Below are 22,223 nucleotides of genomic sequence, written 5' to 3'. Positions count from 1 at the left end.
CCAGTTTTTCTCTAAACCTAAAACGAGAAATCAAGCTTACACTACCCCCTTAAAAAGTAACAAACTGAGAACAAAATTACGGTGTTATGTCTCATTGAAACGTCAGATGTAGATTGTTAATTAGAAGAAGAAAAAAGGACGTCTATGTATGGGCATATGGGCAACTGGTTATTCGAAAGTGATGAAAGCAGAGAGCGGCCTGCAACAGTCCTTCGGCGCTTGCCTAACGCTGAATTTTATGTACAGAATCGGCAAAATATCGATTACACTTTTCTTTTTCGTTTTTGCTACAAAACTGCTATTGCTGCTGGCATCACGACTGCAAGAATCTATACGTGACTGAACGCTATGAGTCTAGAACCAAAATATTATATTGGAAGCGATAACGGTCAGGTGAGTGTCAATGGCGGAGACCACCGCCCTAAATAATGATGCACCACTAAAGTAGAAGAAAGGCTTCCACTAGCGGCGAAGGAAATTCGTTAATTTTATTTGCGTCATTAGTAGGCGCTTCATGCACCTTCCATGCAGGTCTTCCAGGAATAAGAAAAAAATATTGACATAGGCCAGCTTTTTTTTTTGCATCCGTACCACGTTTGTCTAAGTTTATCGCTCATAGGCGTCAAAGGAACGGCGGCATTTGAAAGAGTTTCAAACTTGTTAGCGAGAAGCCCCGTCCTTGCAAATGATCCCGAGCCATTTAATAGGCGCTCACATTTAGTTGACGTGAGATAGACTGACCATCGATTCGAAGCGTTAATCAACGAATAAAATCGCCAGGGCGAAGAGCGGGGTCATTCATTATTTAACGAAGCATATGTTAACAAGGAAGTGATCAATCGTGCTGCCTTCCCTTGGGTGACGCAAGGCTTCGGTGCAATTCTTGTTCATTCTTTTGCTACGGATCTTTTAAAAGAAAGTAGGCCTTAAATAGACGTCTGTGTCAGAAGTAGGGTGCAGTTATTAAGTGCAAGGAACGAATTTTAGGGAGGTGACACTCTCCAGAGGACAAATGGCCCTAGATATAGTCTTATAGCATACGCAACAGATTTATTGTTTCTTTTTTTTTACGTAAGAAAAGTTGCTCGTCTGCCAAAGGCTAAAATATATAAAGAAAGGCTGGTGGGGCGATATATATTCTCCTGCGGCAGTATGTCCGCTAGACCAGAAAAAATAAAGTGCATTCTGTTAGTGAACACAGTTTTCGGATGCCCCCATGCTCTACTTTAGGTAGAAAATAGTACTCATATATTGCGTTTTTTAGCCGCGAAGAAATAGAGCAGAACTAGTGCGTCATGAATAAATAGGTAAATGTTGGATTAATTCCCGTCAGTTGGACAGGTCTTTGCTGCATATTCCACTAGTGGAAGGAAAGTGGGGCCCCCAGTGCATTTTCGAGTTCGGCATCACTGCCTATAATATCGTAGCGATGGAAAAGCACTGGTAACATGGAACACGGATGGGTGAGGATGAACATTAACGGTCAAGAAGCCTACTTATAGTTTTGGCTCAGCATAACTTGCCTAGAAGGCTGAACATACCCAAAGTTGTAGGAATAAATGTTGAAGAAGCTCACGGCCTGACCAAAGGGCAACATTTCTTAGGAAGAGCAAAGTACCATGCTGCGATCATGTCTTTTTTTATTAGAAAGAGTTTCACCTCAGCTTCGCCACCACCGATCTCTCCTTTCCTCACTGAGGCCGCCCTTATTTTCTCTTCGAGCTCCATTAACACAGCCAAGTTTGCGGATGTTTGGCTAGTCAGCCACTCCTCAAGTGTGTGTGATATTTTTGCTAATATCCTGAGTATAGGTTGAAGTGCCTGTAGATTTTCCAGGTAGTACCATAGTGAAAGCGTTTGGGAGAGCCGTCTCCCCCATTTATGTAGTGCAGACTGTTTTTCGTAGGTAGACACAAAACATCCTGCTATACATAGAATTTGGGTAGTGTGGTAGTGGTAGCCACTTTTGAATTCACTGTACTAGGAAAAGCCGACCAAAGCTCAATCATGTGTAGAAGCCATGAACGTCTCATCCTCACCCAGTTTTCCGCTACATCTCAGCGTCATCCTAACACCGAGTATAGCCCTAAACAGGAGGCCGAAATTAAATAAATATGCTTTGCTATCCCTATTTTTTTTTTCTTCGAGCAGCAGCTTCTTCGCTCTGCTCAGACATGGTTGCCTGTTTGGTGGCGACGGCTGGCGCACTATACTTAGCACACAGACATTATGTGTTTATTGTGCTGTTTCCGAAAAAGCTGTTCCAAATATTGAGCAATATCTTCCTTCGGCATTTATTTATCTTTATCCGGCCCATGTCTTGCCTGCATCTGAGGGTAAGTGCGTGCCACAGAATAAAGCATGGCGTAAAAACGGGCCTTCTTAATTATAATATTTGCTGTCATAATATGCCGTATAAGTAAAAAAAACCCCTAAAAACTAATTTCGCAGTTGGTACTCACTACAATAAGCGTATCTCGTGTGAAGTACGAAGCAAATGTAGCTCAACAGTAAACCCTAATGACGTCAATTTAATGCTTTGGAATCCAAAAAACATGCTTGATTTTCTTGCTGTAAACATATGCCTGACCAGATAGTGACTCGATTTTCAGGACGGGCAAGTCTGCTCTATCCTATCAGCCTCAAAACTTATTTATTAAGGCTACAAATAATTTCAGGTGGAACTTCAACGTTGGCACCCCGTAAAGAACCTGCCTCATTGTCATGCTCCTTTAGGTAAACAAACAAAGAAGTAGATTCCTAAACTGTCTGCTTCGCTGCACTCAACTGCGTTCTCTGTACCGCCAAGTAGAAGTTCTACCCGCCTTTCAGTTTCTTCTTAAGGCAAAATCTTGCCCCGCTGCTGCATATCTCACACCCAGCGAGCAAAGGACAGGAAGCCATAAAACTGCGGGCACCCCTAAAATCAACGCCTGCGCTTGAGATGGCACTCACGCGCTTGCGTTTTCATTTCTTTGTTATCTGCAGCAAAAGATCAGTGGCAAAGTGGCTCCACACAAAGGCTAAAGTGTAAACACACTAAAACATTTCCAGGTATGTGGCGCGTACGCGCTCGTTTGCGCCAAGAAATGCGTCCATCTTCAGCCGAGACAGGTTCCCAAAGGAAGCCAAACGCTGTAGAGCGACAACTTGTCATGCGGCCCGCAATCATTTGTTATGCGAGACGTCGGCGGCATTTTCGGTGTTGTAGCCTTTTTTTGTTATTTTGCTTGTACGGTTTAGAAAATTTCCGTTTCTTGATAGTTTTCAGAATTGTAGAAAGTGTGCAAAAGTTGGCGAAGCTTTTGCAGCGTAATCGGTGGCTAAAATATATATGCTATATGTATATGATATATATATATATATATATATATATATATATATATATATATATATATATATATATATATATAAGAATCGAAGGGGGATTGAACGGATTAATATTATTAGAAACGGAATCGCTCGAAAATGATTAGGTAATCATTATAGGTGGTGCACCCATCGTAATCGCTGAAAACGAGGGCCAAGTAGAGATACACAACACGTTGAGATGAATTAGGAGATGGGAAACACCAACAGCAGCATTTCGAATAAAAGGATGTTTTGTAGGTGGTACACGACTGTATAGTTTTGCAGTTACGAAACGCTTGTATATATTTACTCACGGCGAACAAAAACAACAGGAACGGTTAAATGCAGCGCAACTCAATAAAAACTGCGAATGAGCGTGCTCGCAATGACGCATGATAATACGGGATGTGCAGAAGCACTTAACTAATAAACAGAACTATGATACTGTGTTCCTCAGAATACAAAGTACGTCGGGAAGGCTCACCTGCTCCATCAATAAAATAACTACGAGATTTTCTGCTTGCTCATCTAAAAAGGAATGTTTCCGACTCTCGTCCGCGATTCAGGCGCTTGGGAAATAGGACGAAGAACACTCTTCGCTTGCGCTGTATAAGCGCTCAAGGCCCTCCGTCTTCATGAACGCCCCTCTAATGAACGAGGGTTCCTCGAAATGAGATTAGGCCGTGAAATGTGCAGATAAAAGCGCGGCGAAACGCTGTTTCTTCGCCTTCGCCAACGACATCGCTATACTTTTGGCCGCAATGCAGTTACGTCAAAAAAGGAAAGACAAAAAACTAGAGAAGGGATATAGAGATGAAAAGCCAGCTGATAAACTGGTCTCAAAATACAAATTTATCGCCTAGTCTTGATGTGAAACTATTGATTTCCTATTAGGAACGCTGCTGTAGACTTATTGTAGATGCAGCATGAAGACAAACGTTGACGAGAAAGAAATTTTACTGCATGAATGGTTACCTGTGTGGATCTCGCTATCCGCTCGAATGCCTCGTCACCAGTATACTGTTCATGGCAGTTAGTGTTGGCTAGTCAACAGTGCTTCGCGCTACCAGCACGAAGATCGTATTTGCTCAGCAAACCCTCTTTTGAAGCACAGGTATGGACAATCTAAATTGTTGTTGACGAACGCCCGCCTTATAGTCCCATATTGCACTGGTACCACAAACGTAAGTGCATTTTTTATAAAACAGGAAAGGCGCTCGTCGGACTACTTTACACGCTTAAAAAATAAAAATAATTGTAGTTAGGACGACGGGCATAAAACGATGGAGAAAGACTGCAAAATTTATCGCAGAGATGGTACTTTGGGTCCCTGCCCAATATCTTTGTTATAATTGACATTGAAATAACATTTCTGCAACGCAACGTTCAGATTTGAACTCTGCGCGCTGTGACACTTCCGTTCAGCGCTGCTGTCCGAGTGCCGCCTCGGTCGCGCTGCTTTGTGCCATGTACTAGCAGCGTCAAATGAAACGTGAACAGCGGAGCACGTGGCCCAATCATAAGGGAAGACATAGTGCGCGCCGTCCAGTCATCACCATTGACAGGCACGCACATCCGGTTCAGCTGCACCGCGTGATCCCCGCACTGTGAGATACCTTCTTTTGTGTTCTGGTTCGTGCATTTGGAAGGGGGAAAGTTAAAATGAAACAGGGGCTAAAATTTGCACGTTGACGGCGAGCGTTGTCGCACAGTTCTCCGAAACCATAAGTGCGTCGGCGTGAACAGTGGTGCGCGTGGTGCACTTTGCAGCGTCGTCGTTATAGATTCGCTCACGTGGTTTGCCCTCTTGAGCGCCGCATTCCTTGTTTCAATCGGCAAGCTTGTGCAGCACGGTATCCCTGGCAGCCGCGATGGTGGCTGGTGTCTATGTGCCGAGCGCGAGTGGCCGTTTTTAGGTTTCCCAAAGGAGCTCCGTGCGACCAAATTGGAAGTGCGCGTCTGTCAATGACGGTGACTGGATGGCGCGCCCCATACTTTTACTTATACTTGGGCCACGCGCTCCGCTGTTCACGTTTGATTGGACCCTGATAGTACAATACCAACTTGTGGAGCTTTCTCGTCTACTTATGCATCTCTCTTGCGCCTACATACTTCGAGACATTTTCCAGCATTATATACGCTTCAGTATTGAACACAAAGGAACGAAACAAAACGGTAGGGCACAGTCATGTTGTAATTTTTAGTGTTCGTCTTTTGGCGCTGTTCAATCATGTTGCCTCCCCAATTGGCGCAGTTGTCTCGGCTTTTTGCAGTTGCATTGATGTGCCGTTGCATAAGTATCTCGTAGCTTGTCAGCTGTACTTCGAATGCGGAAACATGGTGCCTCACGTGGGATAATATTTATTTACCGGAATTTAGCGAAGCTCACTTTATTTAAATGGAAAGATAGTCGAGAAAGGCAGGCCTTACAGCTGTATCTTTTGCTTCCTAACGGACAGATAATATAAGGAATAGTTAGGCGATTTCGTTGAACCAAAAGCTGCACTTGCGCGATAAAAAGTCGAGTAGGTATTAAAGATTCCTACATCCATCAGATTGTCAAAAACCTATATAATAGACAATAGTTATGGCTGCAGGTTTATGCTGAAGGCACAAAAAAAAAACACTTTTAAACCTTTTATTGACCAGCTCCTTTGAGGTTTAAGAGAAACTTCACATTGATCACGAATATTTATGCACTCTGTGGAGCTAAAATATATATATATATGGACCGAACCAACTTTTTTTTTTGTAACAAGTGAACCCACAGGCTTGACATGACACAATGAATGAAGAGCTGAGTGTCTTCCTCGCCATGCTGATGGAGAAGCTTTGTCGCGTTTTCCCAGATGAAGGTGTTCACTGAAGGCCAACAGGGAATATTATTCTTTAGATGTTTACATCATTGCGCGTAGCATCGTGTTTGCGAGGTAATGAAGAGCGTTCTCGCAGTGTGCTTGGAGATTTTTCTGCAGTTGAAGCACTACGGCCTTTTAAGGGGTCGGTGGGGGTGTGGGGGGGGGGGGGGGGGCAGCTACCTTGAAATTAGGCGGGATAACAGTGCTCGATAGTGCCAATAGAATTACACAGTTTTGAGCAATATATGTCGTCGCCGAGCCTCTTGATTCTCAGGATTGCTCATAGGCGGTGATACGTGATCAGTCGCTATAGAGACAGCGCATGATTGACTTGCAAAGCCGCTTGTTACAATGTGCTGCATGGACTTTGGTGCCAGCAGTAACCTCGCCATCAGGCACCTAACTAGCTGCACCTGCCATAGTGGCCCCACTGGCTCCAGAGCAACAAGGCGATCCAAATTCTAAGATAGCTCCGAATCTCCAATCCATCCACTGGTCATATCTTGGCCTTCCGTTACTCATGTGTAGAGAGTGAGTACGCCTTTCTACACCCCAGAACATTTGCCATGTTTTGGTGTCTCTGCTGCGTGCACTAGGAATCATCGTCATCACCTTTTATTTGTCATCATCATGTTTTAATTTCAACAATACAACTGATGATGAGGAGGCCGCAAACAGAAAGCGAACGTGTGGTTTACAGGAGACTATGCACCCACGATGGTCAGTACTGATTCCCAGGGTGACTTCAAATGCTTTGTGAAAATTAGACCTAACTGCATACTTGAGTTTGCCTCTCTTTTTCTTTATTCTGTCGAGAGTTGCGATTTTATGGTCGTCAAAACATTGAAAGAGGTAGTCCACGAGTTTATAACATAACCCTTTATATTGTTCGGTAAGCAAACCCCTCGAAGATGTTGCGCTGACCGAGAATAACGTATCGCCCCTGCCGGCATGTTGGCTTTGTGATGCCAGATTGCACCCTTCGACTTTCTGCAGACAGATTCTGACCGAATCACCCCCATCTTCAAACAATGGACAATACCTAAGGCACGACTGCGGACGGAAACTTAAATGCGCAGTCTTCGTGCGATGCTACACTGTTTGCTGCACAGAATACTACGAGGTTTGCGGCGCCTACTACTGAACTAGATGTCGAAACGCTTTGCACAATCATTGCGAATGCACTTTCTCTATGTTGAAAACTTTTACAGCTTCGAATATTTTTTGCGCTATTTTCCACGATATGTTCAGCTTACGCAAAGGTGTCCCGGTGCCTGAGCATTCCCAGATAAACGAATGTCCCTTATTTTTTTATTTTTTGTGCATTTCCAACCCTTCCAAGGTCTTCCGCTGCACTGCGAAGGTTAATGGTGTGACGTCGACGCTCATTTCGTAGTGTTGGCACACATTCTAAGCACGTGATGAGTTTTGCTCGTTACACTTCGCTCTTTTGTTTCTGGGATAAGCGGCAAAAGAGACCGTAAAGAGGCAATACGATACTTGTGAGCCCACTTTGCGACGAAAAGAAGCTGCGATAATGCACGTACGAGATAGATGGTGCGTGCAACCCGCTCTGAAAGCTATTGCGCTATAGCTCGTTGCCGTGAGCCTTGTTCTGTTATAGCCCACTAAGATCACAGCCTGTAAACACAAAGGAGATTGAAAAAAAAACACCGAACGCACAAAGAAAAGAACTCTCCGACGGCCCGCCGGTGTGTTGCGATCACGTGATCTCGCAAAGCAGCTTTCTACAAACGATAACGCTGTGTGTCGGAAAGGAATAAAGAAGGACATTGAGTGAACATAGGCCTGTGTACTTTGGGAAACAGCATTGCGAAACGCCATATCGGAAAAGTGTGTTTCGAAACTACGAACTAGATCGATGAGCGACGTCTCGTACAAAACATAGAAAAATGTTGAGCCCACCCTTACCCTAAGAGGCGGAAAGCATTCCGGAACTCTTACAGTAGACCCCTCAGGCAACGAACAAAGTAGATTGCGGCATAGACAAAGTCTCTCTTCGTTCTGTATGCGAGCAAATAGCGGTCCCCGATTCCTGTACGAGCTTTCCCCATTTTCTGAGGAAACGCTTAGGGTTCTTTTAATGTGGCGCACCACGCCTGAGCTTGAGGAACGCAGCAAATCGTAGGGACAGCTTTCCCGTATTTTCCGATATGTACGATGTCACTTCACAATACTGCGCCCATTCGTTGCGAACAATCTACTCTGTTCAAACAGGCTAGCCCTTATGAAATTCGAAACTAAGTTGTGCAATATTACGTGCCAAAACTGCAAAACGACTGTGATGTGTGCCGTAGTGGGGGACTGCGGATTAACTCGACCAGAGGTTCTTTTGGTTGCACCCAAGATTTGATACCGCCATGACGGCCTTAGCAGCGCAACACCAAAGCCGCTACGCCACCGCAGCAACACAGCAGGTAAGCGCTTTCTTAGCTGGTGTGCTTTGCTTATATTTTATCTTGCTAGCTAATGTTTCGTAAACATTTTTCTGTCAATGTTTTGTTATTTCCTGTAGCAAATCCGCTTGCAAGTATGCGTGACACTTAGCTGTGGTTTCTATGGGCATGCTTATGGCGCATAAGGCCAAGCTTTCCTTCTCTCACAAGTTTTCCTTTGCGCTTGGTTCCCCAGGTCCCACAAACGAACAACCGTAATGGAAATCAAACCTTATGACTTTGTTTTCTGGTGTATAGCATCGTTGGTGGTTTTATTCTTGGAATTATGAAATCACATATTTGACAAACAATACTTGAAAATATTGGGATGCATGGCCGCGCCGGTGACGCTAAAATGAAACTCACACCCCACCCCCCTTTCCCGCTCATCTCTTAGCGGGTAAGGTCTGCAGAAAAATGAATGCGGAATATGTGGATGTGAAAACGCTAGTGTGTGAAATTGGTTGCGCCTTCTTGTTTGCACTAATTTAAGACTGTGTGAACTTTGCATAAGGCTAAGAGCAGCCCATTCTCGAGACAACAGTAAGACGTTTAACAAATGCCATCTCGAAGCATAAGCGCCACATAAATTATGTGTTATTAGGTACGCGACCAAGGCGTATTTTTGTGAGGGCTCGAAAATTCCTCTACCGACGGCACATTAAGCGTCGCCAGTAACTTTACTGGAAGGAAATGGTGAAAGCAGAGTACCTAGGGTAGACTGACGTTTGCCGAAGGTGACGTAATAGTCTTTTTTTAAATAGTTTCGGCCTTTTTACCATTTGCGCTACCATGTTCCTCACGACAGTGAGATTTGTAATAATTAGAAGAGAAACCATGGTTAACGGTATTAGCATGATCCGCTGAGCGGCAGCCGGCGGAGCGTCCTTTCGACTGAATTTCGTGCGTCAACTTATTCAACGTGCGTACGCCCAGGTCAAGCCTCACGGTGGTCACGCCGCTCGCACGCCTCCCGGCGCGACATTGAAAAAGCAGCGGGTGTCAAGATACACCTAGCACGCTTTTCATTCGTCAAGAAAACATCAACAAACCTCATTGATTCCGCTACTTCGAACTCATTTGCAGCAGTAGTAGCAGATTTTCACCGCTGGCGCAGCCATCTTATCCGAAACGTCTCTGCAAGGGGCACAAGGTTGCCTTCGCCCGGTAGCTCGTAGCGACGCCATCTCGAAGGTACTGCACTGCTGTACCGCAGCCACAGGAAGCAATTGGTGTCGTCATGGCTGCCATTTTTTTTAATAACTTGTGGACAGGTGCAATGACAACGGCAACGTCACCTACTTTCCTTTTCTTGTAAGATACGTCAAGTGACCGTGACAATCAAGTTGAACAATAGCGACCATAACACGCAGCCTTGCTGCGAAAGCTTAGCACTAATAAAGCAGATCAAAATTCTTTAAAATGTTTTTGGAAAGGAAGGCGTTGGTTATTTCTTGGCGTCAACTGTTTCCTTACGAAGCTTCAATAGATATCACGGCGCGCAAATGTGTTACCAATACTGCAGACATTATCGGAGGCTATGTATTTCTGCAATGTGTTTTCTTCGTGCTCACTCTGGTCCTTTCTCCAGAAAACAGTAGCGTCCCTTTGTAAGCATTCGCTAGACACGAGTATTTCTGTTTATTTTTGAAACGCACAGGGCTGTCCATCACACGTCTTTTTCTCAATACCATGCTGGAGAGCTTTTTGTGTTTCCCCTACCGCCATGTCGAACCACTCTTTACGCTTTTTTATTTTCCTTTCAGCAGGAAAAGACCACCCATAGAGGACAGCAAAAAAAAAAACGCACAAGGGCTTTTCATATTGCAAGTATACACGTGCTGGATAGCGCATTTGCCTCACGATAAAAAAATTTATGTAGTGAGTGACCTATCTCTAGCTCTTACTAATCAACGCGTCAAGAAAGGGCGTGGCAGCAAAAACAGCACTTCACAAGACTTGTCCTACGGAAATACGAGTGAAGTTGTAGAAGCACGCTACAAGTATTCGAAATGCAAATAATCGATTACAAACACACACGCGGTGCTTACCTCCGTACTTCGGCGCGCTTTTGCAAGTTAGATACGAATTGCAAGCTCGCGCAAGTTCGCGTGGGGTTGAAAGACAGTTCAGTTCTCCGCGAATGTTCTGGCAAAAAAGCTCTCCGCCTGATGCAGCAAAATATCCGCGTTTTCAAAGGCAGAAAATTAGCGATCTACACAGTCGAAGAAGGAGGCATCTTCGGTATAAGCTGCAACGAGAACGAAACGCGATCTCTGAAATGTCTGCCAGGTTAGACTGCGTTCGGCGATGGTAGGGCTGTAGAAAGAAGGCAACTCATTTAAATCCGTCTTTATTTTTTTCAACAAAACCTAGTAGACGACAAACTCGCCGAACCCGCAGAATAGCCTTCTCCGTAGGTCTGAGAGTGGCGTGCCTCACTCGAGCCTCGAAAGAGCCCTCCTTTTTTTTTTTGCAACGCCTCCTGTAGTTCTCACAGCCGAATGCACCCAGCAGCTCGGTGTCGGGACGACCAGTCAAGTGCGTGGCGATAGATGTACCGCATTTTGCGCTGTACGACGCCCCATCAGACGTCGCCTTGCGCACAATCTTTGCGAGCAGCAAACGTTCTTCGAACTCATGTTTTTGTTTCTATATTATCCCACGTTGCTTGCCTTTTTTTGGCTTGTTTCAGTTCAGTCGGATTCTAACAGCTTTAAAGCGTTGAAATTTTGCTCCATCCTGTACACGAAAAGTCACTGGCCATTTATTGTGAGTCGATAGCGACACCATTGCTCTACCCATGCATTTGAAATAGTCAGACGAGTAGAAACTGCTCTGGCTATGAAGGCAAAATGCCTTCTCTGTCCCACTAAGGACCCGTAACGCTGCGGCTGTTTGTTCTCTACGTACTTCAAGCGTCACACTTTGATCAGTAAACGGGGATGTGCAGATTGATTTAGTCAAATAAAGAGTTCTTAACATATGCCGAATTGCAGAATGAACAAACTATATAAATACCCATGTCTTGAAACAAGGAAACGCAATAATACTCGTAAGTTGAAACAAAGTCTGGGCAGTGAGTGAGTGAGTGAGTGAGTGAGTGAGTGAGTGAGTGAGTGAGTGAGTGAGTGAGTGAGTGAGTGAGTGAGTGAGTGAGTGAGTGAGTGAGTGAGTGAGTGAGTGAGTGAGTGAGTGAGTGAGTGAGTGAGTGAGTGAGTGAGTGAGTGAGTGAGTGAGTGAGTGAGTGATTACATTCGTGAACGAATCAAAGTTTAAGCACTCTGTCACTGGCGAACACCCCCTGACTGATCAGGTTAGGGTTAGGTGGAGTTAAATTGAAGTTGCATCGAAAAAAAAAATGTGCTGGTTGTTTCACATTTGCACTTCGATACGTTTTTCAAAAGTTGAATATGACTAAGGTTACGGGAGAAATTGTTGACCTCGAAAGCGTGGGATTAAAAGGGAAAAGAAAGACGACAACACGTGCACTAACTGTCAACTAATTTTATTTCAGAAGGGGATGACACTTATGCCAACAAAACGAGTAGAAATTATCGCACGCGCAAACCGACATTTTCCAAATAGGCACGCCCATTTCTGATGACAGTAATCGACGGGGCACTGACACATTTGGCACCTTCTTTTGCAATGAAGCTTGCTTCAAGAATTTCTCGCGTAACCTTATCCCCTAATTATCGCAATTATCGCGTAACGTGCCAGCCCCATGCCTACCTGTCTGAAGATAGGTAGACATAGTGCCTCAATGAGAGGTTAAGGAACCATAGGTGAAACCGGACTGTTATCGAGATGGACACGTCTCCCGGTACTTGAGTTGTTGTAGGCTACTGGTGGGATTAGCCTTGCAGTTGCTGCCGGCAATTGCTCCACCGTAGCGACACTTAAAATAAATAAATCACATAATCAGACACAGGCCTCCCAATTACAAATGGTCACTCCTCAGTACTCCCGGTACTGGGACGATTGCGGCTGTAAACCACTGTTAAAAGATCGCTCAGTCAGGTTTAGAAATACGGATAAGGTTATGAGAGAAAATATTGAAGCAAGCTTGATTGCATAACTGCGTCTGTGCCCCGTCGAGCACTCTGCGCAGAAGACAGAGTGAGTGTCTGAAAAATGTTGGTTTGCTCGCGCGAATGATTTCTTCTCGTTTTGCCTGTGTAGGTACCCTATTCTTATGAAATAAAATCATTTGATAGTTAGCGCACGTCCACTCGTCTCTCTTGCCTGTGTGAATCCAGCGCTATGACCTAAATTATTGTAACCAACCTAACGGCCCAAGAATTTGCACTCCAAGGTTATATTGTCGGTCAAATAAAACGCTGTGTGTGACTACTGGTAATAAGCGTTCGATATGAGCGAAGCACACGATTTATGTCAACCATGTCATCATGGGCCAGTCAAACGATGAAAAGGAAGTCTATAAAATAATATAAATGGGTCACAGCATGTGTGCGAGACGCTTAATTAGGCGAAAATGGCAGCGGTTGTCTAAAGGAGCTGCTGGGACCATGGGCAAACATGCACTTGTATAATTATGTAGACACCGTTGGCTTTCTGTTGATCTTGTGAGGATATTTGTGTATCTGCATTGTAACGCTAGAGAGAAAGAGAGAGAGAGAGAGAGATTTCTTTTATATAATGTATTCCTTAGTGATGTGTTGTAGAACACTTCAATGTTACTGATGCAAAAAGAATACTCGGCACTATGTTTTTCGTTCATCACCTTAGTCTTGCGCGTCAGTAAAAGAAAAACAGAACGATGGGGAGGGCGGCATCCTTGCGTTCTAATTACGCATGGGTGTCGAGAAAGCGCATTATAGTGCGCGCGTTGAACTAAATTAATTATGGGGTTTTACGTGCCAAAACCACTTTCTGCTTATGAGGCGCGCCGTAGTGGAGGACTCCGGAAATTTCAACCACCTGGGGATCTTTAACGTGCACCTAAATCCAAGTACACCGGTGTTTTCGCATTTGGCACCCATCGAAATGCGGCCGCCGGTATTCGATACCGCGACCTCGTGCTCTGCAGCCCAACAACATAACCACTGAGCAACCACGTCGGGTTACTGCAAGCGCAGCCGAGCTTAGAGTTCGTATTCAAGCCCATCTTAATTTTTTTCTCATTGCGTGACTTGTTTTGACATTTTCTGGGGTCTATGTTTAGAGGACAGCCTGCGGTGGCAATAAATGTTGCGGCCAGAACAGGAATTCACCTATTATGGTTTGCGTGCCTTACCATCTCCGCACACCGCTGACGCACTACTGCGGCATTGTGTCACACAGGATGAAGCACCCATCAAGTCGTGCAAACTACCGCCTGCATGGACACAATCGCGTTCCGTGCTTTCAGGATGGCGACGATTCTACTGTGCGCTCGAAATGTGCATCGCACTAGAGTTATTACGATCGCAAGAGGATTGCCCACGCATTCTTGAACGTCGCGATTTGCTCGATTCCCCCCCCCCCTCCTCTCCAACGTGTAATGTCGAACGATACAAGCGTGCACATCGAGCGCAAGTAGACGTATAAATCCACGGAAGTGCGTTGCGAAATGCGACGCTGTGGCATACAAATGCGCATTGCAGAAGTGGGCTCTATAGATGGGCGCTCGTGCTTGGATGCACAGCGTTACACGCCTGAAATGCTTACGATTGCGATGCGTTCCACCGACCGCGCGCGAGGGACGGCTCTTGCGAGAGATTTACACTGATAGACAACGGAAAAATGAACAAATTCATTGCGCCGCACACAGTATACAGGCGGGTATCCAGTGAAGGTACACTGGAGGCGTTCCATTCTGATCCCCGGAGGAGTGTTTTTTCTGCAACGCGGCTCTGCGCTCTCGAAGCGCGATACACCGTTCGTGAGGGCGCGAAGCGGGCACCGAAGCGTGCAGCGATAGCGTTGCCGCATTTTCCGCTCTATAACTCCGCTTCGTGGCAGGCCCTGCGCGCCCACCGTTTCTGAACAGCAGCGTTTTGCTCTAGATGATTCCGGTACTTGCACTTTTCACGAGATCTTTCTTTCCCCAAGTAGATTGTGTTTCATCAGCCTTGTAGCCTTCTTTCCATTATTGCGTTTCGGTCCAAGCATTTCACAAAGTCGTGTTCTTGAGCACTGTCCTCGACAGAACCTGGTATATACCGTGCGTTTCATTTAGGCACAAAAAACTGAAAGAAAAAAATTACCGACGATTACGTTACTTCCTAATGCGAAATTTGAGCGCAGCAAATAAGCTGTTTCACCTTTTCGATAGATTGAGGCAAAGAAATCGAGCAACACATGTATGCGCTATCACAGAATTTTTTTTTATTTTTCACACGTATTCCTTTAACAAAGACTCCACTAACAGTTCTTGACAGTCATGAAGGAAGCTTTGTGGTCGGAGAAATAGACTGATATATGTTCGACTTGGTACACCAATGCTTGATTCTCAAAGACGTTCTCGGCGGCGGCGATGAGCTTCTGCTTCAGCCTCGCTTACTGCTGGTTGCTCTCGACGGCGGCGATGAGCCTCCGCTTCGGCGGCGCGAACTGCAGGGTCTTCTCGGCGGCGGCGATGAGCTTCTGCTTCAGCCTCGCTTACTGCTGGTTGCTCTCGACGGCGGCGATGAGCCTCCGCTTCAGCGGCGCGAACGGCAGGGTCTTCTCGGCGGCGGCGCTTAGCCTCTGCTTCGGCGACGCGTACTCCTGGATCATCTCGACGGCGGCGACGGTAAGCTTCTGCTTCGGCGGCACGCACCTCTGGATTCTGACGGCGACGGCGCTGGGCCTCTGCTCTGGCAGCTCGTTTAGCAGCAGCAGCAGCAGCAGCAGCAGACGGAGGACTTCCATCGGTCGTCTCGCTCATGGCTCAGAAAGAAGTGGCAGATAATTTCGCAGTGGCGAACGGCAGCGGCAATTTCGGCTCGGGCGGTGCACATATGCAGATCCGCCGCCACCGATCTGGCTCTCTGATTGCCACCGCACAGGGGTTGCATTGGAGGAGGAGCGAAGAAAGGAATTAAGTTCGAGCCGGCGCTTTGACAACCGGAGACTCGCAGGAAGAGGGGGGAGGGGGGCGGCGTGTACACCCAGCGGCAAACGATGGGGGCAGAAGCGCGCGCAGCAAGCGGGCAACACGATAAAGGGAGGAGGGAAGAGATAGCAGCGACTGACTGATGCAGCTGACGCCGATAGTGAGTCAACCCCAGCTGCGGAGTTGGTTTCAGGGACAACGCCGCCGATGCCGACACAAACAATATGATACCCTCGCTTCCGCAGCGCTAAGAACCAGGTCTAGCCGTGGGAAGGTGGTCACGTATTCGTCGACGTGCCGGGGCCTACGTGAAATAACCGGCGCGTCGGCAACTGAAGAGCACCCTATCCGCCACACAAGAACAGGGGGGGGGGGGGACCCTTTCCTCTTCTTTCTGCATGGCGGCGACGGTGTTCTATGCAGTCACGTTATCTTGACTCTCTAGCGGCGTCAGCGGCATCCAGCGGTATCAGTCGGTCGCTGCTAGCGCTGGGGGGATGAAAGGGGGGCGGAGCTGGTTACGAGGCCGACGACAACGCCGACGACGACGCGAAACCCAGGAACGGACGCCAAAGAGCTGCGCTCTAAAATAAGGAATTCCGTGGAGCCCATATTGCAAGCTGGACTGTTTAAGTGCTTTAGCCTAAAAAGCGCACTTTATGTGATTGACAAATTGCAATGACCAGGTGTGTATTGGAGAATACTAATTAATGTTAACAATGCATACTTTCTGGCACATGTAAGAATTGTCGAATTCAAGGGGAAAGGTAGTGAAACCAGGTCTGCCAAGCCGCAAGCCAACAACTAGCGCCACATTAGAGATGTCATACTCCAATGTCTGCTAAAGATAGAGTTCCGGTTATAATGTATATCAGGTAAAAGAGTAAAGTAGACGGTAGCGCCGACTCAACCGTGCAGGAGTTCCCGCTTCTGTCTCGGGAAACCAGTTGCTTTGAAACTCAGATCAGAGATGGCGCCGAAACTCGTTGCAAGCACGCAGAGTTGCGTCTCGTGGAGCTACCTACGCACCGCATGACAGTAAGTTGAAGTAGGTCGTCTGTATGTCCGTGTTAGACAGTACCGACTATCGCCTCAAGAAACTCGCGCGACATTTCCCTCTCTTTAGATGCATGAAACTTTACTACTGTAAACGGCCCCGTCAAGACGCAGCTGTTAAACAATTCGATGGTTACATTTGGTACGCGTTAACTCAAGTTACATTTGTTAATAATGAAGTGAAATGGAAAATAGCGCACCGCTTCATTTCTGTGCACATTTAGAACATCACCTCGAGGAAATGTAATGTATAGGCTTGCTTAGATCTAAGTGTTTTCGTAACTTGTCTGTGTTCATGAATTTCAATTTACGCCGTGTTTCGGCCTGTATCATGGCGCGCTTCAGCTGACATGCTATGGATGAGATGCGTCCTGGGGCTAGACTAACGTGTACATCTACAATTGAAGTTTTCAGGTGCTCTCAGCAGTCACTGCAACACTTAATTCGGCTACCGGTAGCTGCAGCGCCCTAAAATGATGGCGTACCGCCAGACCTCAGGAACGTCTGCTCACCTTGTTTTGTGACATTGCGCACAAAACTTACTTTATTCAAGTGATGGTCAAAAACCTTGCAGCAGACTGGCACCCACGAGGTGCCACAATAAATTTCATATTGTTTTCTACTTAAATTACTTTACTGCCTGCAAGCACCATCAGTAGCCAATCTGCCGCTGCTGTCGCCCTTAAATGGTGCGCTGTTATCGCTGTTATCGCTGTTATCTCCGTAGTATAGAACAGCGGCGGGTAATACCGGTGACAGATGACTTTACGCTTGTACATAGGCTGATCGTGTATATTCTGGTATCAGTCGCTTTCTAAACAAAACAAAAAAACACGCGCCGCAATCACATACTGCTTCAACCAGCGACCGCAGCGAAATAGGACCATCCGATTACCTATTATTTCGGTGGCCGAGAGAGTTCTCGATGCGCTCGTTTCTTGACTTGACTGCCGCATAGCGCACCCGATTGGCGCCAACTACTCAAGCACCGCCAATAGCTCTAGCAGCGCCAACCGCACCACCAATATGCTCCAAGGCGGTGCAACCATGTATGCTCCAATTTCCAATGTTCCTGCTGGAATCATGTGTCAGAAGAGCGGGCATAAAATGTCAACAACCCATTTTTTTTCTAGACGATTGAGAGAGTCGGATTGAGAGAGTCGGCGCGGTTGACAACCGGGTGCACGGGAATAACCACTCGCCTACGCGGGTTTCAATTAGTGACAGCACGGTACCATTGCTGTCACGGCAAAACGACCGTGAAATCTGCATCAGAGCTCCTAGAGCGCCCGACAACAGCCTGGCGCGTACATTTGTAGTTTGCAGGAATGTGAGGCACATAACTAAAGCAATGCCGACAGCTAACTTGAGCCAGTGAAGGAAAGCGACGACAGAACACATTGAAATATTGACAGGCTAATGGGCAGTCACAAACAGTTTAACTTATGTCAGGCTTAGGAAAAGAATGCAGATGCGAGAGAGTACTCGTGGTTTAAACTTTGTGTCTGCAGTCGGAATTCATTCACGCAAACAGCTGGTAAACTTCTGAACCTCAATTACCCGTGCCGTTTCCCGCATGCTTTCTTCTTCACGTTTTTTCTTTCCTCTGCTCAAATCATGAACCCGCTCATGACGCTTAATATACTACTATCCGATTTTCCCATAAGAGTCCTCCAACATACTTGCTCTCTTGATGTGCGACCACACCGTCATTTAGTGGCTATAACAGAATTGCAATTCGTAATCTTCGCTCAACAAGGTGCTTTCTTGAACGTCTCTATGCGGTGAAGTTATCTTGAGCTCATTGACATTATTTAATTCTCCTTTACCTTCCAGATGAAGTCTTTTAGAGAGCGCTTTCAACTAATATTAGAAGATGCACATTGCGGCTACAGAGTCGCAAGCCTCGAAGCACATGTGCAGAGAGGTTCAATATGAGCTTCAACATGTTGCCCGCGGTCGAAGGCGCTCCAAGACTGCACTGTGTGGTCCATGTATAAAAAATTGAACAACTTCAGCCGTTACAAAACTGGCAATTATTAAATCAATCTTTTCGCATGTTTCTGCTGCCTTACAGTCTTGGGTCTCCCCTTCGACCACGGGAAGCATACTGCAGCTGATATTGAATGGGACTGTACATGCTAAAGCTGACATTTGCAAAACAAAAAAGACAGTGTAAACTTGCGTGTTGGGAATACAGCTGCGCTTACAGGGCCCGCGTTGGCAAAGTAAATAAACATGCAAATAAAGTGAAACCTGGTAATATCTTATTAAAGCTACATGATTTCGTGTCCTTCGATCAATACTTCTGGCATCCACGTGAAGCCAACACACAATGAAACCCACAAAATCATCTGAAAAAAATGTTTTTCTTTAAATGATCAAATAATACAAACAAAGGAGACGAAATGGAATAGAAAGACAGTCTGCGTCCCGTAGGAGACCAGCCCACAAATCCTTCATTGCACGTGCGATGCTCTACCGATTGAGCGATAGCGGTGGCTTCTCTCACTTAGGCTTGCTTGGGTATTAGCTAATGTGTGCTAGATCTACCCCTAAGAATGTCAGCTAGTGCCACCGGTGGCCTGAAAGCGGATGTGGTGCGCCCTTTTAGCCACAAAAGTAAATTGAAACCAAAGATTAGTGGCTGGAAACTTAGGAATAAACTCTCGTAAGCTATCCGAACGCCTCAAGGTTGCCAGAGTCGAGAGCTTCTGCTAAGTTTAAAAGAGGTATTATATCCCGGATATTTTCTCGCTATTCCTTGAAAATGCAGAAAAGAAAGTTCTTGAACACAGCACTCTGTACATGCGGGGGGGATTGTACGGCTTTCGACATTTCTCCTATTGCCTTCTAAAAGTATCGGCAAGAGACATTTCATTTTAATGACGCGTTTAAAATTTTGGCACTGCACTGTATTCGTAGAGAGAGAGAGAGAGAGAAAATAATGCAGAGAAAGGCAGGGAGGTTAACCAGAGGTAGTTCCGGTTGGCTACCCTGCGCAGGGGGAAGGGTTAAGAAGGTTTCTACGCACGAATACCGCACTTCATGAGTAAGCATTTAGGACATAGCAGCACTTTTGTCTCTCAATGAATAGAAGGCGTTCTAACATTACCACGTCCATTCTCGATTTACCTTTAAAGGTGTCTGTGCCTTTAGCGTACTCTTTCATCGAACTATCTGATTTAGATGTATCGCTAAGCTTTTATCGGCATGGTGTCACTCAGACTGTGCCTCTGTTGTCACATGTCGACAAAAAAGTTTTAAGGAGCAGACGGAGGCATTGCGTCTTCACACCAAATGTAAGCGATAGTAGCAACAGAAGCTGGCGGGAAACTTGGCGCAGAAAGCGAGCGGGAAAATATAAAGTTCACGTAGGCCCGAGAGACCTTGAAGCACAAGGGCTCCTCAGACGTCATCTTTCTGGGGAAGGTTTTGTGGGTGGCGTTCTACGGTTACTTGTTTCACTTTTCTAAGTTCTTTGGAAATTGTAAGTAGGAACCGGAGAAATCTACTTCCACGAGAGGGAGCTCGGCAGGCGGAACAAGCTCAGCCCAGTGACGGAACCATATAGGTGAAATCACTTTTTTAATCCCTAGCAGAGATAGATTAGGTACCGCAATAAATCGGGCAAAAGATCTAAAATGGGTGTTTTCTTTCTTGGCTTTTGAAAGCTTGTGTGACACGAGTTCGTATATAGTTGCTCGGACTTTCATCTACCTCGCACTTAATCTCCTGTTACGACCCAATCACATGCACATCAGAATTTCGTGCATTCAGGCGTAAGTCGTTTTTCTATACTTTGTACTTTAGTTTTCGTGTTTAATGCCCCTCCGTAGTACGAAAACGTAATGCTAATATGTGGAAGGGGCTCTTATTCAAACCGTACTCGTGAGGTCACCTTGTTGCAATATCATTCACTATGTGCACACACGCGGCTAATCGCTTCCACGATGCCGAATATTATTTGAATGCTTTGAGCAAAGACATCTTCAAGTTACATTTTTCTTTTTGGGTTGCCCCATAGTTCTTGCACCAGGCGGTTTTTCACATATAATGAGGACACTGGCCGGGGCGCGAGTGCTTCTGCACTGTTTTCTGTGTTTCGTGTTCAAAACAGCTTGGTAGAAAGCTAAGCATGTACAACCAACTACCCAGGTTGCAGCACTTCTATCACCACAACAATCAGTCACACTTACTTATTCTAACGTTAATCTTTCAACCAGTTTTCGTGTGCTGCTATACCGACCACGATGAGTTAAGCATACTCTTGGCTACAGGTCAGAGCACTCTAAGCTGCAGAAAAGGGGAACTGTTATTCTTGCTCTTGTTGTGGGATAAAAAAGAAAACTACGCAAACACCTTAGAAATTCCAGTTTCCAATGGCAGAACGGCAAGTTGAAACAGGCTGGCCATCTGCAAATTGTGTTATTTAAAATTATGAATTCAAATACGTCGAGCGAATAGTAGGAGTGTTAGAGAAAGCTGTAAAAACTGCAAGTTTACAGTTGCAACTTACATACGACAGGTTATAATAGTACAATGGTAGCACCAAACATAAACTTGACGTCTTGTTTTCACTTAAGTTTCGACGTGTTCACTCCCCCGAAGCAAAGAAACTCCCTTGACTATACGCTAAGACACGGGAACAATACCGTGACCAGCGCTTCGAATTCTATATGGAAGCCTATTGGGCCTTGACAAGGTTTATATGGGTCGATCAGACCATTGTGTCATCGTACGTCGAAAGGTGCATCTGGCTTCGCAAGCATCGCTTGGTCCTTTGCATCTGGCTTCATATTGCCGATGACGTGGATGCGTACCCGTTTCTAATAAACTGGCATAGTTTTCGAGGGCACAAGAACTAGCGCAAAAGAGAACGGGTAGCGCTGTTTTATATGAAATAAGGAGGAGAAGCTTGCCTGAGTCGTCATTCGTTCATGCTACGTGATACGAAATGTTTCTTTGCTTAATTGCTAGTACTTGCGTGTACGCTTCGGTTCTATCTATCCCGCTTCTGCACGAACTATAAGTACCGTTAATTGCTTTTTTATATCTTCCTTCGCGGTGCTTGTGCTAATATTTGTATGTGTATATATTTGAAGATTTTTTCACACATTGTGTATTTGCTAGGAAACACCTTATCTTGTGGATACTCCCTTCTCAGCTTTTCTTTTTTTCTCAAGATAAAAATTACATGCTACAAATAGCAACCAACTATTTAGTCTTACAGGAGCTGCCTTCAGTGCATTTATGTGATCTGACCACGCTAGGTATTTTCATTGAAACCTTTTTTTTGTGTGTGTGGTTACATTCGTTCCTATTTGGTAACTATGAAAAAATTAGCATATGCGTCACCGCTCACATGCACCAAACCTTTGATAAGAAAGGTAAGAATACCCCGATTGAACGTTCGCTAAATCCGGCCTGATCTGTTAGTGTCGTTAACTTATTTCTGTC

The 22,223-nt window shown here is 45.6% G+C and overlaps 1 protein-coding gene across 17 annotated transcripts in view; it reads right to left on the bottom strand.

Moving 5' to 3' along the window:
* Positions 1–22,223, bottom strand: part of LOC135921341 (uncharacterized) — a 1,279,318-nt gene that overhangs the window by 1,025,767 nt on the left and 231,328 nt on the right. For 5 of the 17 annotated variants that reach the window (XM_070524800.1, XM_070524801.1, XM_070524798.1 and 2 more), the window contains exon 2: positions 21,126–21,179. The exons of the other annotated variants lie outside the window; for them this stretch is intronic. In XM_070524800.1, coding sequence (XP_070380901.1) covers positions 21,126–21,179 — 54 coding nt within the window. The remainder of the gene's footprint in view (positions 1–21,125; positions 21,180–22,223) is intronic. 17 annotated transcript variants of the gene reach the window in all.

This window comes from Dermacentor albipictus, chromosome 9, assembly GCF_038994185.2.
Source record: "Dermacentor albipictus isolate Rhodes 1998 colony chromosome 9, USDA_Dalb.pri_finalv2, whole genome shotgun sequence".
In the NCBI taxonomy this organism is placed as follows: domain Eukaryota; kingdom Metazoa; phylum Arthropoda; class Arachnida; order Ixodida; family Ixodidae; genus Dermacentor; species Dermacentor albipictus.
This window is presented reverse-complemented; position numbering and strand designations above follow the sequence as displayed.